This window comes from Boleophthalmus pectinirostris, unplaced genomic scaffold, assembly GCF_026225935.1.
Source record: "Boleophthalmus pectinirostris isolate CB_2022bp ecotype Guang Dong unplaced genomic scaffold, ASM2622593v1 HiC_scaffold_8, whole genome shotgun sequence".
NCBI lineage: Eukaryota > Metazoa > Chordata > Actinopteri > Gobiiformes > Gobiidae > Boleophthalmus > Boleophthalmus pectinirostris.
This window is the reverse complement of record NW_026571515.1, coordinates 21295082-21317359: the sequence shown is the minus strand read 5'-3', so window position 1 is coordinate 21317359 and position 22278 is coordinate 21295082. Positions and strand designations below refer to the sequence as shown.

The following is a 22278-nucleotide window of genomic DNA, read 5'->3' as shown; positions in this document are numbered from 1 at the left end:
TCTGTCAGTCGCCACAGTGACTGTCTACTCTAGGATGGTATGGTGTTGTTTTCCCCAAGCCTCAAAGAGTGAATTTATTGCTTATCTTTCCAATGTAAACAAAGGCAGTTTTTACCATTTTACATAAATTTGGAATATGTTCTGCACCTTTCCCAAAAAAATTCAATCAAACAGCAGAGGTCACTGTTGTGCTTCAACAGCACTTTTAATAAAACAGACATTTCATCCTCACAACAGCAATGTCTGGACAGAGAGGGCAAGGGTGGGGGCAGGACCAGGGCCGGGAGCTCAATGCTGATAGGCTGGTGGCTCCTGGTACATGAAAGGCAATTGGTTAAGAAACAAAACTGTGTGGCAAGTGTGTGGCAGATGATGTATCGTGTTGACTCATTTGTTGGCACCTAAATGATGCAGCACAGGGAACCCAACTGGTAACCCACCCCCACCTTAACCCTCCACATATTTACAGGGAAAAGTAGTACATTCAGTTAATTCACTAAGTAACAAAGCTAAATTTCATCTGTGTTTTTGAGCAGAAATCACACGTTTTCACATCCAGTTTTCAGACATCTTTTGGTTCCATTCCTACGACAATCTGCTGTTAGATTTTCTATCAACGACACACAATAAATAACCCCGGCCCCTAAAACCCAACGTGCCCATATGTATAACTATTTACACAAGCAGCAACCTTGTCAAAACCCCGCCCATTTCATCAAGACCCTCCCACTTCAACCAAATAAATAAATAAATAAATAAATAATACGAATCATCCAAGTTCCCAGTCGCGTCAAGCTCTACCCACGTGTTACCCTCTTCTAAAAGAGCATGCCAAGTTACAATGAACACAGAAAATGTCTCTATACAGATAAAGAAAACACTTTAAAAATGTCAGTTTGGCTCCTCCCACTTTGGACAAGACAGGATTCCAGTGGATTTGGGGGGTTTCATTGGCTGTACCAGTGAAGTCCTCTCATAGGGAACTTTGAAGGCAGTTTCCCAAGGTCTCTGAAGGCAGCCATTTTGGAAGTTTTAAGGTGAAGGTCAAAGGTTAGTGTTTGGTCAGTCAGAGGTGGCGAGGGCTGGGGTGACCATTGTGGTAGAGCTTCTGTTTGATGTGTACCATGTTTCCGCTGGAGTCGTCCAACTGCCGGAGCTGGGCCCGTCTGCGCAGGTCTCGCAGGTTACAGAACTGAGGAAGCCACGACCAGGAGGGAGTGTCTGCAAAGAGGAAGTCAAAGGTCACATAAGTAATAACACAGTATATCTATAGTTAAAGATGGGCTATTGGTTACTGGTGAGAATTGAGGGTTTCCATGGGTATCGGTGTTGGTCTGACAGAGGTGGGACCAAGTCGTTGTTTTGCAAGTCTCAAGACCTCAAGTCCAAGTCAAGTCCCAAGTCGAGCCTCGAGTCATTGAAAGTCCAAGTCAAGTCCAAGTCATCTGCTTTGAGCTTCAAGTCCTTTCAAGTTTTTAAACCAAAATATCAAATCTAGCTTAGATTTTTGCAAATTTATATGACTTTTAAGCTAAGTCGTGTAGTTTTTTTTGTTTTTTTTTTAAATCAAAATCAAAATTTTAGTACTGTGTCTAACAGGATTTTTTTTTACACAAACCTGTACTTGTTGTTATCAAGGTCATGGTGAGGACAATAGTAAGTATTTAAGCCCCACAAATGACAAAAAACTGTAACTGTAAAAATATTTGTACACAGGAAGAAGATACTTAGAATTTATAACAAAAATAATAAATCATCAGCTTCTACATTGATTTTAAGGCAAGCATAGCAAACCGCAGGATAAACACAATTCCACACAGTTTACAAAGTGTACCAGACATAGTACACCCAAACACTGATCGAAGCACCCAGCACAAACCTGCACAGAAATCTGCATTATGTTGAATGTCACTATATATTTTTCCATATATATAACTGAAAATATTGTTTGAAATGGTCTTAGACGGCAGCAATATGGTTCCCTTCACACAACAGCCAGTCGGTGTATATTAAGTAGTGCTGCAGGAGGTAGAGAGGTGATGAGCACGCTTCCTGACAGAGCGAGCCAAAGGGAGGCGTGAGCTTGGAGGAGCCCTGGCGCTCTTCTTCTGCCCTGACAGCACATGGTCTGGAGCAGTGAGAGAGGGAAGACTTAGATTGTGCCTAACATCACATACACTGATGTGGAAATCAGAAAAAGACTTATACTTTATAACTGAAATTTTCAACTCTAAATAAATACTACTGTTGCTCTATTACAATATATTATTATAGTATACTACTCCTGAAAACGTAATAGTTGGCCATACCGGCTTGTCAAAGCCTGATCTCATCAGATCTCAGAAGCTCAGCAGGGCCTGGCTAGTACTTGGATGGGAGACCACTGGGAAATCAGGTGCCACAAGGGGGTGCCAGTTGTAAAAACTGTTGTTGTGTCCTTAGGCAAGGCACTACACCCTCATTACCTTATATGAAAGTGGTGCGTGAGTGGTCAGAGGGGCCGACAGCGCAGATTGGCAGCCTTGCTTCCGTCAGTCTGCCCCAGGGCAGCGGCAGCTGTGGCTACAATAGTAGCTTACCACCACTGGGTCTGGAGTGAATGAATAATGCTCTGTAAAGTGTCTTTGAGTGTCCAAAAAAGTACTATATAAAACTGATGCATTATTAGTTGCCACTATTATATCCTCTATCACAATTGCACAGTTTATGCTAGTTCAACATCTACTGTTGCCTGACCTGAGTTTGGTGCTTTGACTGGTGATTCTGTGAAATTCATGCTGTTTCTCAGTCCTTCGTGTTGTTTTCACTCCCTTTTCACGTGCAAACTGCCATGAATTTTTTGGACAAGAACTAAGCATGCATCTCTCTGATTGGTTAATCTGACCATCAATTACATTCTCAAATCAGGGAGACATAATCGGCTCCACATCCACTCGTCTTTGTAAAGTTTTATCAAAGCGTGTGGCTTTGATTGGCCAGGTAACAACTACTCCTACATCACCTTAGGGAGCTGGCATTGAACCATCATCCTGTGGGCCAGTAGAGCTCACTGCTACCATCAATGTTTAGGGGAGCTTACCATCGGATCAGAGGACAGAGTCTATGCTAGAAGTTCAGGAAAAGCACAATTTAATTCTACCGCTTAGTAAATGACAAATGATTGTTCTTATTCACGGCAAAGCTGTAATAACCACCCCAGAAAATGTAATTATTTTTCAATATTTGTGTAATGCTGGGAAGCATGAGTTGCAAAAGACGGTGATACACCGATATGAGGCCAGTTATTTCTGTCCCAAGTGTTCAGAGTACCACACAGAACACACTCTGGCCACTTGTGGTTTACATCATTTATGTGCTGTAGTCTCTTCTCAAAAGATGAGCTGCTGTGTCTTTCTGGTTTAAGTACGAGCTTAAAAAAATAACAATATTACAAAGTGTGTGCTTGTATTGTGTTACACCTTCCACTACAATTAATAGCAGTACTAAACCTGGATCAGAGCACTGACATATTGTACTGATTATTAAGTCTGTGTACTGTACAAATTAAAAATAGACAGCATGTAATTATTTGTAACAAAGACTGAAAAGATGTTGGATGCTGTGAAAGTTGTCTGTGCACATGTATGACAGGTGTTGCTTAACTTAAAATCCAAAATACTTACTTTCCAAGTTTATGTAAAATTAACCTTATTGTTCAAAGGTGTTAAACCCAAAAGTAAGCCAAATACATCTGCAATTCAACTATTTGATGAGCCCTGGTTAAATCAAACATGATTAGGGAATAGTATTTGACAAATTTCCACAGTGCCGTATAGGAAAACTCAATGGAGGCATACTATTCCATATTTCCTATTTACATTCTGAAACTGCTTATCCATCTTAACTCTCTTTTGCCCTGTCTTCTCACCTGCCCCAGTCTCTCTCTGTATCCACCCACACTACTGCCCCATGTTACGGATGACCTGCTGCGAATCACATGTGAAGGTGTGAGTTTGTGACATCTGCCCTCACCACAGCCCAAAGTGGAGCTAGTGAGGAAGAGGAGCGGGACAGCCCTAGACAGAGCAGGAGGGTAAAAAAACAGAGCCCCCCCTAGAGGATGGAGGGGGCGGAGCTGTGGAGGTAGAGTTATTTATATCCGTGAATGGGCACGCTGTCCACAGAGCGCTCTGAAGGGTATCCAAAGAAAAAAGGCCAGACACATTTGAATAAACCAGATGGAGAAAAGGACAATGGCAGGGGGTTTATGGGGGAATGATATCAAAGAGTGGAATAACACATCAACTAATTAAGTGCAAATCTTTTTTACAGAAAGCATTTGGGGACGGTAATATATCAATTCATCTAAATTTTACACTTCAAATTGTAAATAAAGGTACAGGATATATTATCAAGTCCCATGTTTTCTAGGGAACGCCATTTGTACTTTGCACAGACATCACACGGGGGATGTTCTACATGTGTCTATATTGGTGGAATGTTCAACAGTTACCATGGAAACACGATACACAAACTGTAAAAGCTGCCAAAATGTTTTAAGTCTGAAAATACAAAATTGATTTAAACCAGTGTTTCCCAAACTTTTTTCTGGAGTTCCATATTTTAAAAGTCACAAGCCTCCGTGTCCCTAGTCAATAGACATTATTCATAAATCACAAAATAAAGGTGGATTTGGCCATTATTGAACATTAATGAGGATATTTTATTGTTGACTGATTGTTTGAGTGATTGTGTCTCTCTGAACAATTAATATTACTCAAGTTTTAAACAATGAAAAACAGTCATAGAATCAGCAATAAAGGGATCCATAAGTCGCCTATTTGGACATTAAATGTAACCCATTGCTTTTTCTTTTCAACATTCAATAGAACCAGCAATATTGGAACAAAATAGTCAATAAAATAATTACAAAAATATAAAAAATTATAGAAAACATGTCTTAACATTTAAATATTTCTAATGAGATAGCTGGGCCTGTCTGTGTTTTTGTAGTGTGTTCCAGTCCGGGTGCAGGAAGAGAGCGCAGCACACAGATCAGGTGCAGCATTCAATCTGTTTCTGTGCTTTATCTTCATTTTTGTGAGCACAGAAAATACCAATTCACACATATATGTAGTAGTGAAAGGAATAAGCACAGAAACACTGGCCCTACTGAGGACAGGATATTCTGAAGATATGCTGATCCAGAATGATGATAAGGTCACAGATCCATGTATACAACTGTATATTGCAGATCTACATGCAGATCGTGACAAGGCGACCCCAAAAAAATCTCTGGTGATCCACTTGAGGGTCACAACTCAGTCTTTGGGAAAAGGTGATTTAAACAACACATTTTCAGAAACCTGTGATCAACAAAAGGAGTCCTGTTTAGGTGTTTAATTTTCAACCAAAAAGATGAGAGTGACTGAAAAACTGTTGTTATTTAAGATCACAAATCAGCTTGCCTGTTGTAAGTCATCTCTTTCCTCTCAAATTATGTTAAAATAAACCTCAGATTAATTCTACGTCTAGATTAAGTCTCTTGAGTAACAGAGCTTTAGACAGAGCAGTGCTTTCAGTTAGCTTCAAACCTCCAGGAAATGTTGATGACATCGACTGCAAAGGATCAATAGTAATTTCAGACACAGAAGTATTTAACCAAGCCAAACCAAAAACTATAGTTATAAATTATAATTTCTATATATAGGTTTTAAATGTGGCCCTTTAGATTTTTTTGTTTCACATATGGGCATTGACCTCACTAATCAGCCACTGTGTTTTTCATGTTATTGAAATATTTAATCTACTGCCTTTTTGTATTTAGGGTTTCCACAGTGAATAGGCTATAATAGGGCTAGGGATAGAATTGTGATCTGATTCTTCTTACAATCTACATTTGAGGTGATATTGTTCATTATTTTTCAGTGTAACGCTGCTCTATGATCACTGCCCGTCACCCACTTCTCCGATTGGTCAGCCTCCATCATTCTCTGAGTGAGTGAGAAGATTCCACCAGTTACAGCGAAGTGTGAGCCTTCAGAAGAAAAAAAATGAGTTGACTGACTTCTTAAAGGCAATATAAAAATACAAAGTGTACATGAATCAAGAACAAGCAACAAGAAAATCATCATATAGATTTTATGGCATATTGTCCCCCCCTAAGTAAATTACTAAAGTAGGCAATAACAATGAAGTGCCTCATTTCTCAAATATTATTAACTGCTTAAAACTCTTTAAAATACCATATTTGCCAAAAACAACGTATGAACTTGTTCTATAAGTTTCATTTTCTGTTTTACCACCCTCTACCTTTGCTTTCCAAACTGCCCCAAGTCACTGTACTTTCACAACACAGTATTTCCTGCTAATGCAATGTTTGTTTTTTTTCTGGTGACCCATATTTTAAAGGTTTAGTCTTGAATTTTGGACATAGGACCTCATTTCCTAGTGAGCCAGTGTGTCGGAGATGTGCGGAGACACTTCTTTGAATATTCCATCCAGTCCTTGTATTTGCAGAGGTCGCTGGTGCTTAACCACTCCACAAAACACCCGAAGCAAATCTATTATTACTGTTCAGACTTTTGATGTGAATGTTTGTGTTGATAGAATAATGTTTGAAATAAAACTAACCTTGCATCATATGAATCATCGCATGTTAAGGGACTATTTTCTCAGCAGCATTGGAATTTTACTTTACCAGTAAGATAGGTGCTAGGTGATATCCATCCGCCTCTGCCAAACTTTCTATCAGGAAGTACAATTCATTGTTGCTACTCAAACATAAATTCTTCAAATGCAAGGTTGGTTTTACTTCTACAGTTATTCTATCAACACAGGTATTTACAGCAACCATCTAGCATTATAATTATTTTGCCTCGGTTGTTTTGTGGAGTGGGTAAAACTGTTTTTAGTGGCAGGCTAACTATGGCCATTGACATGCACTAGCCTAGCACCAGCGACCTCTACAAATACAAGGACTGGATAGAATATTTAAAAAAGTGTCTCCACACATCTCCAATACTCTGGCTCACTAGGGAATGAGGCCCTATGTTCATAATTCGCTAATGAAACTACTGCACGTCACATCAGGTTTGTCAAATTACTGCATACAGTTTTTTTTTTTTGTTTTTTTTTATCATGTTTTTATATAATTCTGAAGAACTGTCATATGAGCATGAATGATGTAGGCTTGTGGGCTGAACATTGCACTGAATTTTAAAGCTAACTGTAAGGACGGTCCAAATAGGGTGTGGGAGAGAGATTGCTAAATTACTGAAACATGTATGGATGACATGTACGAACCTCTTCAGACATGTTTTGATGAGGAAACATTATTATAACTATCCACTCCTTAAAATGTAAAAATTGGCTTGACTTTAAAGGACTTGCACAGTGTCATCAAGTAATGGGACCTTTCCTATCTACCCACTATGATCACAGAAGGGACTAAAGGGTTAATGGAGAAGACATCATTCATTTTTTCAATTTCCTGGGCTTTTTTATGGTTTTGTCCCTCGGCAGCATCACAAAGAGATACAGTGACGCACAGTGGTATGAAAAAAAAAAACTGTCACAGCTCAAATGGCCAGCAGTTGATAAATGAAGAAGTGCATGATGGGAGGGAGGTGGTTGCAGGGGGGATGGAGGCGGGGCTACAGGCGGAATCACGAACATCCATGTGTCAGAGTGGCTTTCTCGCTTGCCATTCCAGATGCTCCCTAGCCTGTGTCTATTTTTAGCTCTGGTGAAGACATGGTTGAGGGGGAGAGCAGGGCGGGGAATGGGGGTTTGGTCATGTGACTGCCTCGTCAGCCTCACCTTCACTCCTCATCGCGGCGGGGCTAACGGCGTCGACCTAGCATCAACGTCACAGACAGATAGACAAAAGACAGGGCATTCCCTCACAAAACCAGTGGAGGAGGAGGAGAGAAACGCTGAGATGGTGGTATTACAGGCTGATGAATATGGATGCACCTCCTATGTACAGGTTTATGGTGTTACAGTGAAGTGATAATACACTGGAGACACATGCTGCTGCTCAGCCCTCCACCTACGGCATGTGTGAAGATAGATGGCTTTATGTAAAACACCTGAGCCATGCTGTGTACTCCGCTAAGACAGCTTCTGATCAGGTAAACTGGTAAACTGGACAGGAAGTATTTATTTCTGTTAAAATGGCTGACATTACACTGTTTTCAAGTTATCATTTCCTCATCAAAGACATGTCTGGAGTTGTTATTTGTTTCATTCACACGTGCTTCGCTCAAGCGGAAAATTCTCTCTTCCATCTTGTGAAGTCACAGGAAGTCCTCCACTGTGTTTTTACACTCTGTACACCTTCAAGAGAGTCATTTGGATGATTTCAGCCCTGGAATTGTCAATGTCTACTGAACTAAAGGTAAAGGGGAGCTGTTGAAAACTTGAAAACTTTTGCTTCATAACATCACAAGGTAGAACAGAGCATTTTGAGCTTCGAAGAGAGACAGCCTGATAATAAAGGGTTACTCAAACATGTGTAAATGTAATGAAACACAACTCCATGTATGTAACATTATAACATGACTTAAAGCTCACAAGAATCAATTTTGAGTAATATAGGACCTTTAAAGGGACTACTTGGAATTTTTGACATAAGACCTCATTTCCTAGTGAGCCAGAGTGTTGGAGATGTGTGGAGAAACTTTTTTAAATATTCCATCCAGTCCTTGTATTTGCAGAGGTCGATGGTGCTAGGCTAGTGCATGTCAATGGCCATAGTTAGCCTGCCACTAAAAACAGTCTTATCCACTCCACAAAGCACCCAAAGCAAGTCTGTGTTGATAGAATAATGTATGAAATAAAACTAACCTTGCCTCACATGAATCTTTCCATGTTGAGGGACTATTTTCTCAGCAGCTGCAGAATTTTACTTTGCCAGTAAGGTAAGTGCTAGGTGATATCAGTCCACCGCTGCCAAGCATTCTATCAGGAAGTACAACTGCACAGTACGGTGCTGCTGCTCAGACATAAATCCTTCAAATGCAAGGTTGGTTTTACTTGCACAATTATTCTATTCACACAGACATTTACATCGACAGTCTGGCATTTTAATTGTTTTGCTTCAGGTTCTTTGTGGAGTGGGTAAGACTGTTTTTAGTGGAAGGCTAACTATGGCCATTGACATGTGCTAGCCTAGCACCAGCGATCTCTGCAAATACAAGGACTGGATGGAATATTTTAAAAAGGCTAACTAGGAATTGAGGTCCTATATCCAAAATTCTGGACTGTCCCTTTAAATGAATCTTTTATGCTATATGACAATATGCTGAATGTTTCTCCTTGCTCTTCACCCCGACTTTTTCATCTGTTCTGTCCAATAAACCCTAAAGGACAGAATATCCTATGAAAAAAGGCTATAGAGGCCTGCTATCATGGAAGTATAATAAGAACTCGAAGATGAATCAGAGATTGCATGATTGGTTTCATTGGCCTTAACCCAACAGCTCATCCGGTTAAAACAATACAATTACATTCTCAGAAAAGTGACCATGTGATCAGTTGTGACCAATCAGAATCTGCTAGAGCATGTCTAGCAAGGGTCTAGGGAAAAGATAGCTACTATGACTATTGTAGGCTCTATTCACACTTACATCACAAACCAGGAAGACATTTGGAAAGATGCGATTATAAATTCCCATGCCCAGTTTTCTTCATCTACATGCCATTGTAGCATTCCGATATCGGCTAATCAACAATTAGAACCATGCCTCAGTTTTCATCATTTCTCACAGACACACAACAGAAGAAACAAGGGCACCAAATTCAAGATGATTCCAAACAGCACATAGGTATGCAGTCTTCATTTTACCTCTGATGATATTTACTTCAATGGGTTTTATCACAGTCAGTCTGCAAGCTCAGTGTTGGTAACTACATCGGAAGTTGCCATCTCATGCTTCCAAACATCTTCCTGCTTTGTGACGTAAGCGTGAATAAAGGCTATTACTATTAAATATTAGGTGCTGTGCTGATTTAGAACAAAGTTGTGAAACTAGGACTGAATTCCTACAAATCCAAACTTGTATGTGCCCTGTCAGCTGAACACAAGCAATTTGATTTAATAAAAAATACACTGCGTTCTATGGGGCAATGCTGCAATTCCACAGAGTGACCAAACAATCTCGTTTCAACACAGAGGGGGGCGGCCTTGTCCAGGTCTTATTTTACACCTATACGCCTGTTCAAGCCAACAGCCAGAAGGAAGGAGCTTGTTAGTGTCCATATGAGTGATCAGAATATGCGGTACATAATTACAGTGTATGCCCTGAATATAATTGTTGCGTCTTACTTGTCAGTCGTTGCCAGAGGAGTTTTCAGCAGCGGAGCCAGTTTCCAGGTCACACTTCACCTACTTTTCTTCGAAATCAGAGCACCATCCAGGGCAACTCCACTGCAACGGCCTGGTCCTACCATAACTTATCACTCAGAATACATTGTGACTTAGGTATACTTTAATTTTTTTTTCTTTAAATCCAGGCTAAAAACTATTCTTTTTATCTGTGCATATGAGTGAAAGCTTTTATTCTGCACTCTTCTCTTTTAATGTTGTAAATTTTATGCTTATCTCTGTTTTGATTTATTTGCATTGTGATTTTAATATATTTCTTATTCTGTAAAGCACTTTGAATTACTTGTGTACGAATTGTGCTATACAAATAAACTTGTCTTGCCTATGTGTGTTTGTTGTCATAATGATCTCAAAAACAAATAAAGATTTAAAAGTATTGACCTACCTTATAATAATACCTCAAAACAAAAGCTATCTAAGGACACTCCATCAAAAGTATTTATCTGTGATTATGATGACAACTAATTAATGACAAAGATCTGACATGAGAGAATGGTCTCTATCAAGTCTCATTAAGTCAAGGGTACATGTTCTAGTAAACATACTGATCTCACTGGACAAGATAACAGCCTTGTGTCTTTGTTTCTTGTCCAAATAGTTCAATTTATACTTAATATTTATAGGTAAAAAATGAGGAAATAATTGCAATTAAGTGTTTACAAAGTTATCCAGAGAAATTCTTATCATCACAGTGTATTTGTTTGTTTACCTTTTTTCCACTTTTCAGCTACTTTTAGCAACATAACACTTTGAACACACCCCCTGTTTCGCCATGCACCATTGTGATGTGACAATACAACAGAACATGTTTTTCTCAAGTAGCGCAGCAGTAATGTTGTTAGTGAAATAAAGCAAAACGAACGCACATATGCTCCAGTCAGACCCCAGGGAGACAACAGTGACTGAAGGTTAGACTCCATGCATTCATATGGCCTCAGTAAAGCTGTTCTAGTGATATATTTTATAGAATGTGTTCACCTTTCAGAATTTGATGATGTTATAATTTCAGAAGGAGGGCAGTGGCCTATATCTGAATAAAATTTAAAGCAATAATTATTTCAAGGGTCAAAATGTGTTGCATCAGAACCCAGGGAGACAACAATGACTGAAGGTTAAACTCCATGCATTCATATGGCCTCAATAAAGACCTGTTTTATGTAGATTTGAAGTTGTGTTTGGCTGAATACTCCAGCTCCAATAACAGCAGTTGCTACAGCTATAACTACTACACCCCTTAGACTATTTCCACTACTTCTACTACTACTACTAGTACTACTACTATTGCAATATACCTGCAGCTATTAATGCTGTAGTTTCATCTCTTATGTATAACTATTCCTTGTTACTTCTGCAGTTACTGTGAATAACACTACTACCTTCCAGAATTTGATGACGTTATAATTTCAGAAGGAGTGCAGTGGCTTATATCAGAATAAAATTTAAAGCAATAATTATTTCAAGGGTCAAAATGTGTTGCATCAGGCTTTAATGTTGTTAATTAGTTAATAGTGCTGTTGGACCAAATTTAACAAAAATATACCATTTTATATAAAATAACTGATGAAATACACTGTCATAATTTCAAAATTTTATCTTGAAATCATCTTGCGACCCCCAGCTTACTAAATAACAACAAGAAAAATCTAAACTTATGATCTACAGTGTTGATTTTTGTCAGGAACTGGCTCCACGAACTGCATATTATTTGGTGGCTTTAAGTCCTTTCAGCTATCATACATGTCTTGGAGTTGAACAATGGCACCACTTTCTAAAGCTATTCTGAAAAATTATTTAACTTTTGTTTATTTGTTCGGACGGCGAAAACACTTAACTTTGTGCAGGTTTTTGTTTTATGTGGATAGACCCCAGATCGAGATATTAACTATAAACAAAGACAAACATCTGCATTTTGACAATTAAAGGCAAGTTTTATCATAGAATTCTCACCTGTCTTCCATCTCAATTTAAAATACATTCTAGGATATGGTGATATCGTGTGAACACATTTAGAGTCAGGTTTCAGATTAATGGAAAATTAGGAAAGTTGCTATAGCAATTACAAATATGTTGCATATAACAGGAGGCTTAACATCCCCGTAAATACAAGTCATATCACATTTCATTCCTTCAGTATTTCTCTGATTGCTTGGTGTAGGCCTACATTGTCCCTGGTGCTGGCAGGACAAGACGCACTGAGCTGACAGTAATGAGAACAGGCTTCCTAAACTAATTACGATTCTCAAAGGAACAGCACCAAATTACCACCATCCCCTCAACCTGTCAATCCTGCCATCGATCTATATAATTTTAGGTCAATTTTCCAGTTCTATATGGGCTAGGCTAACACTAATGCTAATGAGCCTGAATACTGCTGACAGTAGTGAGAAGGCTTCATAAGGATCCCAAGTGCCCTGTCATCAGAGGGCCAGTGGTGCATGGAGTGATTGGAAATATATAAACACATGCCATAAAACACTATTAGCAACTTAATAATGATTATGTTACTTTTTACCAAATTACGTTTTAGTAGTACAAATCCTCAATATGGTGAGATGGGCCTTTAACACAGGAGTGCACATTTTACAAATTAAAAGCAGTTTACATGTAATACATATTTAATATTACTGGCAAAAGCTATGGATTCACAGCTGATGTCATCAACATTCCCTGAAGGTGTGACACTAGCTAAAAGCACTGCTCCGTCTGAAGCTCTGTTACTCAAGTTAGACTTAATCTGAGCTTTATTTGAACACAATCTGACCAGAAAGAGATGATTTGTGTGCTTAAACAAGTCTGTCACACATAAAATGACAGTCACAAGTATTAGCCAACAGTTTTTCAGTTAGTCACTTTCACCTTTTCGTTGAAAATCAAAGTCCTAAACAGAACCATGAGCGATCGTATTGATCACAGGGTCCTGAAAATGTGTTGTTTAAATCCATTTAGTATTTTTTCTTGAGTTTTCAGACTATATTCAAATATTTTTGGCTTTGTAAGCATTATGTCACCATGGAAATTGTTGAACATTCAGTCAATAGAGATACATGTATAACACCCCCGGCGTGATGTCACTGTATAGTATCGATATAAATAAATAGGTGTAGAAATCTTGTTGACTGATTAGTTCAGTGGCCGGGTTTGGGAGGAGATGGAGCTGTTTGTAGAGTAAGCTTCAGCAAGAACATGTGATTACTTAATGTGAATAAAACAATGAATAACTCACTTTTTAAATTGAGAAGCCAATATTAAAGATCCATGTTGAAATACTTACATGTTGGTAATGCTCCCGGGTTTTAGAATAGACTTGAAACAAATATGCAAAAGTTAAATACTTTTACTGAAACCTTTGCACTGTAGCTCTGTTGGTAAAGACAAGTGTTTCTCTATACATGGGCCCATTAGATCCTCAGGGTATATATTGTATTACAGTTCTACAGCACTTTATGGACACTACACGCCACTTTACAATGCATTATTCATTCACTCCACATCTGAAATCTGATGACAAGCCTCTCTTGTAGCCACAGCTGCCCTGGGGTAGGCAGAAGACCCGATGCCAATCTATGCCCTGTGCCCCTCAGACCACACCCAGTAGTATATATACTGGTAAGGTGGATAAAGTGCCTTGCCCAAATACACTATGACAATACACTACGGTTGAAGTTTGAATCAGGCCACCAACTAGGTAAATAAACTTCATAACAGCAGAGCCCCTGTTTATATGATAAATTAGAGACGCAATCATATCCCTCATCAGCCCTCCCTTCCTCTCCTCTTCATGTTTGTGCATTCAGAACATGTGTGTGTGCATTTGTGTGTGTAAGCGCGTGTGTGAGTGTGCGTGTGGAGGTGAGCCCAGCAGGTGGCTGCTCTGTCCCTCTGTGTGACCTTCTCTCCTTCACTGGCACACTTCCTCCCTTATCTCCTCTTGCAGTCTCCTTCCTACTGACCATTAGTGCACAACAGCTACATCTAATACACCTTTTCTAATAATGTGTGCTCATCCATGCATCTCCTGTAAATATTCTCTCTTAATCTTATATAAGATGGAAGCATGTATAACTATTTTAAGAAAACAGTTTGCTTTCTTTTCTCTTGAACTATATTCAAAACACGTCCCTGCTTCAACAAACAAATGAATGTGCCAAATGTTACTCTTTGCTGCTTTAAAAAAATAACTTGTTGATTTGGGGATTTAAATGGCTTGTTTGTGATCATCATTTATGTGGATATATATATATAAGTAAATAATATCCATGGTACAGCTCTAGAAATACTCGGGTAACCTGTGAAACACAAAGGGCAGATGTGTCTACAGACAGTATAATGAAGGGAGTATCAGTGTTTGATTTATGATTAACCACCTATACTGTACCTCATATACCTCCTTACTGCAGTCCTCTGTACAGAGCACCTGACTGAAGCACACACACTCCAGATGTAGTGTTAAGATTGAGATTTTAAGAAGTTGCACAAGCAATATCAGGAGTATGTGCAAAATATCATCTGTGTCATCCTCCATGTTGTATGGGACACTTATACATTCAGCTGCTGCCATTATCTATTGACTAATGCTTTAAACCAACATTGAATATATGTTGGATTTCCTTGAACCCTGAACATTTCTTTTTCTAGCTTTCTATGACTATCTAACAATGGGGAGTCATTCTGTAACCTGTAGCCTGTAACCAAGCAAAATAATTTTAACAATGTGATGTTCTTAATTTCAGAAAAGTGATATCAAGTGAAACAACTAGATATGGTTGTCTCTTATATTCTCAATCAAAAGGCAACTGGTCTGCCTCAGAGATCTCAGTGCTTTGTAAAAGTTGATATTGTGTGATGTTGTGCGTTGGATTTTATAGTAGTTGTATGTTTTTGGGTTTATAGTTGTTGTGTGACCTTGTGTGTGGGTCTTACCGTAGTAGCGACTAGACCTCCAGGCACGGACGGCACAGTGTAGCACCCCGTCCAGCCACAACAGCAGCCAGCTGATGCAGAAGCCCAGCAGAAGACCCAGCATCAGGTCCATCTCCTGCTTGGTCACACTGTCACTGACAAAGTAGTTCTCTGAAGAGTCCACGAGCGAGTGGTCCCCGTCATATGGGATCACATAGTGGACATGATGTCTGTCAAGAAAGAATAACACCATGTTAATACAAAACTCACTTAACATTGTTCTAGTATTGGAAATGCCTGTTATTTGTAATGGGAAATCAGTGAATATTGTGATGTGCTCTCTTTTAACTTAAGTCATAGCCCAATGAACTAAAAACACATGTAAGGCACTAAGTGGGTCTTCACTTCTTTATATTGGTCTTTAACATATATGAACAGCACTAACCAGACCAAAGTGCTTTGGACTGCATAAATGCTGGGGCTTACCACTCAGTAAAAGTCTCATAATCCCAGGTCCAATGCACATTTAACAGGTAATATTGGCTTCTTCTCTTGGTCTCAGAACAGCTGTGGGAGCTGGCTAGCAGGAGCTCAAACCTCACTCTGTCACTCCACAGAGCTGCTAACAAGGAAGCGATGACAGAATACACAAGTCTTTCAGGAGCACGCGACGGGGGGGGGGCTCTCTCTGATTGGGACTACACTTCTCAAACTCTCAAACTGGAGAACCCACATTCTTATAGGCATTCAATCTTTACTAATATAATAACATACAATTTGCTGATCAAGGTATATACCAGGTGTGAACAGTGGAGCCATAAGATAAAGATAAACTCAACATAGAAGACAAGTCACAGCATAAGTCAGCTGTCGATACAATGGTAGAGTATGGGACATATTTAAATATATATAAATATTGATCATTAAAAAAAATAAAATTAAATTGAGATATATTCAAAATTAGACTATCAAAAATATCTTTTAAGACATATGTGAAGTTATAAATGGCAAAACATAATAATTTTGCAGAGCAGCCTCTCAAACAATGGTATTGTAGTGCATTTTGTGTGTTTTGCCCATGGCAGAGGATTGCCAAAAGTACAGATCAGTTCAGATATTATTCTCTTATCTAGTGTCAATACTGAAACAAACACATAAATACAACACAGTTGAAACTCTACTAAATATTATTAAAATTGTCTTTATATATCAGAATTATATAGGACCATGTGGAATTGGGAGACTATTAATTTGTGTTGATAATTATATTGTGTTCCCTAAAACAAATATATTTCTTAAAATTATTATCATTGTGGTACTGAAACTGATATTACACAATGAGCATTTTCCTTCCAAGTCATGTAAAGTCATATTATTCAGTGCGGTTGTTGGTTGTAGCTTTGTGTTGGGAGGAAGTGGAGACCCACATGGGGGATTAGCCTTCACTTCAGACCATTAAGTGACTTCAATTAAATGTAAATCAATTTGGGGCCAACCACACACACAGCCCCTCTGTGTGATATGTCAGCCCTCTATTTCACCACACTGACCCACAGCAACACATCTGCTTTGGCATATTATAATGTTTGTACCTATATGTTTGCCTGGATGTGGATTATAATGACAATAGTTTTGGATGGATCAAAGTAGTTACAGGCCCAAATTGAGATATTTTCTGATCTATGTTATAATGTTGTTTGCTTATCGCAAACATACCTAGAGTTGTGTTTTGTTTCATTCACACATGTTTACCACACAACCCCAAAGAGAAAAGACTCTTTTCCACATTGAGATGTCATGTGTTTATACTGGAAGTGCTCCACTGTGTTTTTAAACTCCATACATATTCATTAGAATCATCTGGATCATTTCTGCCCTGGAATTGCCATTCTCTACTGAACTAAAGATAAAAGGTAGTGGTTAAGTTGAAAACTATGGCTTCATTACGTCAGATTAATAATATAGGATTACTCAAACATGTGTGAATGGCACAAAACATAACTCCACATATGTTTTTGAGGAGGTAATATTATGACAAAACTCACAAGAGTCAGTTTTGCGTAATATAGGACCTGTAAATGAGGCATATAGTGCAAAATCAACTGTTTTCACCTACCACCTACGTCCACCCACATTCCTGTACTAGTTGCAATTATTATAAATTTCAATGTGAAGGTTCTAAAATATCATATAGCCACTTTTCAAAAATAAAACCATGTAAATGACAATTTGCTGCTTGGTGAAATACCACAGACGACGCTGCTTGATTCTGCAGTTTTGAGCTGGAAATCAATGCTCACATTTCTATAATTAAGCTGTTTTAGATCAATGTTCTGGGTTTATAATGAACAACATATAAAAATAGTTCAATATTAAGTACCTGAAAAAACAACATTTTTTTAAACATTTAAAAGAATAGGCCAATTGTAAGCCAGTGGGCCAATAACTCTTGAAAACTATGGCCTTTCCTCTTCCATTTCCACGCTTCTATTTAAAGCCTGAGAGAAAAAGTGCTTTTCAGTGATATAAAAATAATTTGAAAATGAATAAATAATTCACTGCACTTCCCAACGAAAATCTGGATCATCCCCCAGCTCCTCCCATCAGCTCTTACTCTAGCAAAGGCCTACAAAACCTGCTCCAAACAAGACAATGGAACAAATTCAACCTTAACTCATTATCGTCAAATACCACCTCCCCTTTGTGAGCTTTGGCATGATCGTGTGACCTATGACCTGCACACCCCCTCACTCTCCCCCTCCCTCATTCTCTCACTCCTTCACTCGGAGATGAGAGGAAAGATGGCTACCACTATTGTTTCCAGGTCAGTTCAGACACAGGCCCCAGTGTGCAGGCCTAAATGTGCAGCTACTGTAAACTGTAGGATGGTGTGTATAAACTTATATCTTTGATCACTCACATGGCACAGTCTTTCATGGCAGTATAGAGTCAGAACTGTCAGTGCATAGATGTGGAATCAGACTAATGAAGATATGAAAAAAGTTTAGGTAACACTTTATTAAGAATAGTATTATTAAGATTATATTTCAAACTCGATTTTAATACTAAGGAATAAGCTTGATACTCAATACTGATTGTGATACCATGATGATACTAAATAAAACACCCTTTATTTAGACAATGGGATGGGTTTTTTTCATCATTACATAACTTTCTTTTATATTACCTTGTGGAGTTCTTATATCTGTGTAATCTCTCAGTCCTCCACATAGGATCCATAGTGAACTGTGGACTTATATACTAGTCTATGTGGCCTTATATTTGTTCTGATACAGAGCAAGATCATTCTAAAGCTATTCAGGAAAGGTTCACTTCTATCCTGTGAATGTGACTTTTGTAATATGGTTATGGTTGTTTAGTACATGTTGCCTGTAACATTATTCTTTTTCCCATCCAGTGTATAATATTTTGTTGATTATTCATCGCTATGGCAACCGGCCCATTTTTCATCATTCTGAAACCCATGGATAGTTATAAGTGTCACTGACAAAATAATATGAACATAATATGAACATGAACTGCTATTCTCATTTTATGCCAATCTTTAGTAATTGTTACCATGGTAACTAGAGTATGAAAGCAGAAGTTTGCTTCTTAAAGTTTACATAACCACTCAAATTTGTGTCTCATATTTAAATTGGAATGTACCGATTCAGATTTTTTAGTTCTGATACAGATTTTTAGACTACAGCTTTAAGCATCTGCCGATATCAATGCAGAGACTGAAAACAGCATTTAATTCCCTTAAACAAAATGTATAAATAAAAAAATCTAACATTATGAGACTTTCTGGGCCAGTAAATAGTCTTAATACATCAAATTATATGTCCAACCAGGACATCGACTAAACCAGTATTTGGAAGCCTATGTCCAATCCAGCACATTTACTAGTAGGGATGTAAAGATATCCAAAACTCACAGTACGATATTATCTCGATACGCATCTCACGGTACGATATTTATTTTTATATTTATTAAGCTGTAGAAAGGACACTTATTGCTTTTAAAATACCTTAACAAGACTCAATGCAAATCAATACTGTCATAATCCCAAGAATTAAAGTAAAAAAAAAACATATTTCCTCATGTTGTCTGCACTGAAATGAATCATGGAGTTCCCTATGTTTCTTAGCTGTTACTACTATAAAACATTGCATTTAATTAAGCAAATTAACGTGTGATTCAATATATTGTGACAGCCCACAATATTATTGAGATACCATTTACAAAAAAATATGATATCACGATATTGTGGTTATTGTTACGTCCCTATTTACCAATATTGACGCTGATACCAGTAGAGGATCGGTGCATCCCCACGTAAGGGTTGTGGAATGCTCTTCTTTGTATATTTTGATTCTAAAGGTCTAAAGCTACTCCTGTGTCAGAGAAAGGGTACATGTGTTTTGGTGCTGAGTTCAGACATTGCAGGAAATTGCTCTATTTTGGTGTTAATAGAAACAAAACCAAATCTAATGGGAAATTTGAATGTATCGTCTACTTTACTTTCCTGTTTAATGCAGCTTTCCAAGTGATAAGTAAACAACAGTAACAGCACTAACAAGTAGGTAAATTCAAGACAAAGCATTTCTTTCACTCCCTCAGCTTTTTCACGTTAAGGTGTGCAAGTTACTGGAGCTTATGTAACTTTGGGCCTTGGGCAGAATACTTTTATCAGGCAAGTGGGGCTGACATCAAGACACAGAGACAAGCATGCTATATTCACTCACATGTCTAAGGGGGTGGAGGAAGCCCATGCAGGACCAAAATAGTTGTTGAAATGTTCTCTACCTACACTAACAACTCCCACATGTGTCTGTCAGCTGTCATCTGCTGAAATTATGATGGTCTGAGAGGAAACTAGTTGGATATTCAGGCTGTACTCTTTAAAATAGAAGATAGCTGTAGGCTTGTCACAATAACACATTTTGAAGCGTGATATATTGGTAAAGAAACTATAGACAATAGATTATAATGCTGAAACTAATTTAAGCTAAGACATAAAAACCCAAGAGCAGGTTTATACCACAAAAACTATTCTAAATCTACAGTACTGTTCAAAAAAACACAACACAAGCTGCATTGAATAAACAGCAGAATTTAGTAGTAATTTGCATCTGTTATGGGTCATACAATATATTAATTCAACCTTTTATGACTTAAATCTTATTGTATAGGCACAAAATAACACACTATTTCTCAGTAGTGCAAAGAAGGTGTGCACATGATAAATACTGACTCCAAAAAATTTCCATCTTTCATATATTGAACGATAAGTCAATATAATAATTATTGAGACAGGCCTAAGTAGTAAGAAAGATAAGTTGTGGCAAGACATTAATTTAAGTGCATATGGCACGTTTTGTTTTTTTCTAATTATTGCTTAATTTGATGGATATAACAGTTTTATGTCGGTGTCGAGTGGCAGATTGTGAAGTAGAAGTAGCACTGAGTTCTAAAAATCTCTATCTATGTCATCAATACATAAAATTCCATAAAAACTTCAGGGGTAGGTTACCAGTAATAACTATTGTCTAAATTAAACAAGCTTTGTTTACTTTGAGTTTGCAAGGTAACATTTATGGAGTTACCTTTATGCATGTTACATATGCTGTCAGTGTCCAACCAGGAAGTAAAATGATCAGCTTGACCAAAATATCCAAACAACAGAAAACTAGGTTATATTTTTAGCCAAGTGATTATGCTAACTAAGTTACACAATTCCTCATTGCTGGAAGCCTTAGTAACTTGGTCCCTCGTTCTTGAATCAACACTGACTCATCCTGCTTCATGACTTTGCTCTGTTTGCGCCTCATCATTGTGTGCAGGTGTTTCTGTCACACCAACGGTAACAATCTGGTCAAATGGCTCTGAGCGCGAGGTGAGGATGAGCCAATCAGAATGGAGCATCTGAGGACCAGAGGAGTCAGCTGCAGCCTCCCCCAATAACACTGAAGGCATTTTGTGCGTTTCATTCTGGCCACATCACCAGGAGCAGCAGGTTGAAGAGTGCGTAAAAACAGTAAAACAGTACGTTCCAAACAGCACCCGTGGCACAGAGTGAACGAGCGAAACCACTTGATGTTTACTATTGTTTTGGACGGCCTCTTAGAGCTCACATTAGATCTATATGCCTCTGAGACAACACCGCGTCCATGCAGCACGCAGCTTCGACGCCTCGCGCTTTCGCCTGGTGTGCCGTGCGGACTGGAAGGAATGAATGGAGGGAGAGTGGGAGACAGACGCGGGCCTGTTCCAAAAAAGAAAAAATGAAAAAAATAAAAAATAAATAAATAAAAAGCGCTTCGTGAGAGCTTACCTTCCACAGTTGCAGTGGCAGACGCGGTCCTCGCCTCGCAGATGCGGCAGGATGTAGTTGTGAAAGCGGTCTAGTAGCGCGTTCATGTCCATTAAACAGGCGATCGCCTAAAGAAGCACAGCATATGGGCAATACTGATACACCTCCAAAATTAACGTTATGCCGTTAATAACATTAGCTCTGGTCTTACCATAACAACTGAAGCGCCCAGAATCATAAAAATCATGGTGGTTGTGATCATATGCATCAACTCTCAGAAGCGAGCGGGCGCGTACCGTGGCCCGGGGGCTTCAGCTTGAGCGCGGCGGTGCATGCGGAGCCCAAGCCGCTCATGGAGCCGCCCGCCGCCCTCCTCCTCCTTTCCTACGGCCCTCACTGCGCCCTCTCCATGCAAAAAAGATCAGCTTTAAGTAGTCGTCTGTTGCAGTCTACTGTGGGTTACTGGTGGTTATGTTCCCCCAAGAGCGATCCTAATTAGCGATGCAGAGTGTTGTATCCATCCGGGACAGAAGCCTCGAGCAGCGGGGGGATTCCTACCAAGACCTCCTCGGAATCCAGTGCCTTAAATCGCCAAACCTTCTCCGCTGTCGCTCGCTGCAGCACCTCAACCGGCTCCCACCTCTCTCTTCTGTAGGTTCCGGTCGAACTCGATTTAGACCCACATTTTTGT

At 38.8% G+C, this 22278-nt stretch overlaps 1 protein-coding gene across 1 annotated transcript; it reads right to left on the bottom strand.

The window, feature by feature from the left end:
• Nucleotides 1–1066: 1066 nt before the first annotated feature.
• Nucleotides 1067–21855, bottom strand: tmem240a (transmembrane protein 240a). Its single transcript, XM_020922314.2, has 4 exons — nt 21799–21855; nt 21609–21715; nt 15290–15498; nt 1067–1221 (listed from the first exon to the last, which is right to left on the bottom strand). Exons 1-4 carry the CDS (start codon nt 21853–21855, stop codon nt 1067–1069), a joined length of 528 nt encoding a protein of 175 aa, XP_020777973.2.
• Nucleotides 21856–22278: the final 423 nt, after the last annotated feature.

Excerpts from the sequence above, each read along its gene's own strand:
- tmem240a (XM_020922314.2), bottom strand. The coding sequence starts at position 21,855 with ATGCATATGATCACAACCACCATGATTTTTATGATTCTGGGCGCTTCA. Across the intron at positions 15,499-21,608 it reads TGCCACTGCAACTGTGGAAG|ACATCATGTCCACTATGTGA; the intron begins GTAAGCTCTCAC and ends CTTTCTTGACAG. Across the intron at positions 1,222-15,289 it reads GAGGTCTAGTCGCTACTACG|ACACTCCCTCCTGGTCGTGG; the intron begins GTAAGACCCACA and ends TCCTCTTTGCAG.